At 45.9% G+C, this 2,215-nt stretch overlaps 1 protein-coding gene across 1 annotated transcript in view; it reads right to left on the reverse strand.

Annotated features, from left to right (window-relative positions):
- The window catches only part of SCNN1G (sodium channel epithelial 1 subunit gamma), a 29,795-nt gene that overhangs the window by 25,461 nt on the left and 2,119 nt on the right, over nt 1–2,215 (reverse strand). The window contains exons 2-3 of the mRNA XM_007953192.1: nt 1,226–1,538; nt 465–472 (exon numbers count right to left, since the gene is read on the reverse strand). Coding sequence (XP_007951383.1) covers nt 465–472; nt 1,226–1,538 — 321 coding nt within the window. The remainder of the gene's footprint in view (nt 1–464; nt 473–1,225; nt 1,539–2,215) is intronic.

Genomic DNA, 2,215 nt, shown 5'->3' on the forward strand with positions numbered 1-2,215 from the left:
TGGGTCAGCAGCAGCCAAAAAATCTGGATTCTAGCCCAGACTCTGACACCACATCTCTGGAACTTTGAGCAAGGCCTTATTATGTACCCATTATTTCACCTATAAAATGTTGACTGAAGTGTCATCCTTCCCAACCTCACATGGTAGTTGGGAGGACCTTCCCAACCTCACATGGTAGTTGGGAGGACCAGCATTTAGAATATATGAGAGCTTTCCATGGAAATGGTGGTTTATTCCAGATGTCCTCATTACCCAGAACTTGAAAACTCTCCTAAAAGGACAAACACCAGAGAATCAAAAGTTTGGTATCTAGGAGAGCCTATGAAAAGTCTCATAGGCAAAATCAAAAAAATCAAAAGTTTGGTATCTAGGAGAGCCAATGAAAAGACCCAGCAAGACTTTGACAAGTCCTAACGATTTAGAGGATAGGCTATTTTCAGGATTTATGAATGGAACCATGGGACCTCCCAATCTATAATCAAGGTTATAAGGGACAGAGAAATAGCTCCCATGGTCCAGAGGTGTGTCCCCATGGAGAAGTTGGGTGATGATTGATTTTGTGCAGGAAGGTAATAGAATTCGAGATTGGTGGACGGCTTCTTCCTGAGAGCCCCTCAAATGGGAACAGGAAGGAGAGATAAAGTCAGGCCACAGGTTCTCAGGAAGGCAAGTAATACAAGAACATTTGGTGTCGCTGCTGTTCATTATCGGTTTTCCTCCTTCTGATGTCTGCAACTCAACTTTGCTTCGGGAAAATTTCCTTTCCACCTTTAGATACAATCTGGTGAGACTGTCCTTCAAGGTGCCTCACCCTCCCTCAGCCAAGGGGTGATCAGGTGACCCAAGCAATGTGAATCAGATGGTCCCAAGATAGAATTAGAATCTTAAGCATAAACGAAAAGGCTGGAAATAATGGAAGCTTACTTAGCTTACTCAGCAGCAGTATCTCAAATGACTTTTGACCATTTTTGGCACCTGGATCTGTGAATCTTCCCTGATTTCTGTCCTCTGAGAGGCCTTCAGGAGCTACTAGTAGCTTCCTAGGAAACACTTTCCTGCTTAAGATCGACTGAGTCAATTTTAATTGCTTGTATCTGCATCACCTGAACTAGGTATACTTCAGTTCAACCAGCAGAACTATAAGGGCTAATGGCAAAGGAGAAGGTCCATGGACCCATTCTCTCCAGTAAATCTGGGTCCCTAAACTTTGAGGAACGAATCTCACCAGTTTGAATCCCACCACCTGCTTGGACTGGTGAACGTGCATGATATCAGAAGCCTTGTGAATGACACTCCCTCTGACTTTCCGCTTCTGCCCCGTGAGGAAGTCCCTGGCCACTTTGCTCGTCTCATCTTGATCAAAGAACAGCAGTGGGACTGAGTTGATGAATTTTGGCCGTGTGCCCTCCCAGGCTGAACTCAAAGGCTCTGCTTCTCGTCGCTTTCGAGATTCAAGCTCAGAAAAGCCAAAGAGAGTCTTCAAGGCCCCTCTGGTCTCCTGTTCCAAGTCAGACAGCAGATCCTTGACTGCACTGTACCTGCCAAAGGAAGAAGAAAGATACAGGGGAGTGGAGCTGTCTGGCAGTCCTCAGTGCCTGTACAGAGCAGGGACACATCTCCATGCTGTTTTCCACCAACATGGGTCAGTTTTGTACCCATCTTTCCTATTAAGGAGACCAGGCCTGTGGCAACTTGCTCCATCTAAAGTGACTACCATGTGTGACCCTTGTGTGACTTCCTGTGGCTTTACTACCCTCCCTACTACCTGCTTGCCCTTGGGGTGTGTTTATGAGTTTGCCCCAACCAGCATTTCTGGAGTGGTGACTGTCTGGTGCCTCCCACAAACCAGCCACAGTGAGGTCAGGAAAACAACTGGTAGTTGGGAGCCTACCAGGGGGTAGCTTCATCTCCACTGATTCTCCTAGAATCAGTGCTGTGAGGTAAGAAGACATAACCATTTCCTTGACAACCCCTAAGAATACAGAAGAACAATCAGGAGTCGACAGCATGGAGCACAATGACACCATCTTTTATTTTTTGCAATATCAAATGGTCCCTGCCTACCTCTTAACTCCTGCCTCTCTCCTTTATCCTTCTTTCTCTGTGTATAGGCAGCATAGCATAGTCAAGAATCAAGAGTATGGACTCCAGAGCCAAAGTGCCTGGGTTTAAATTCTTCATTCTATTACTCATCATGTGACCTCAGGCAAGTCAC

Source organism: Orycteropus afer, unplaced genomic scaffold, assembly GCF_000298275.1.
Source record: "Orycteropus afer afer isolate SDZICR_OR568_19922 unplaced genomic scaffold, OryAfe1.0 scaffold00376, whole genome shotgun sequence".
NCBI classification, from domain to species: domain Eukaryota; kingdom Metazoa; phylum Chordata; class Mammalia; order Tubulidentata; family Orycteropodidae; genus Orycteropus; species Orycteropus afer.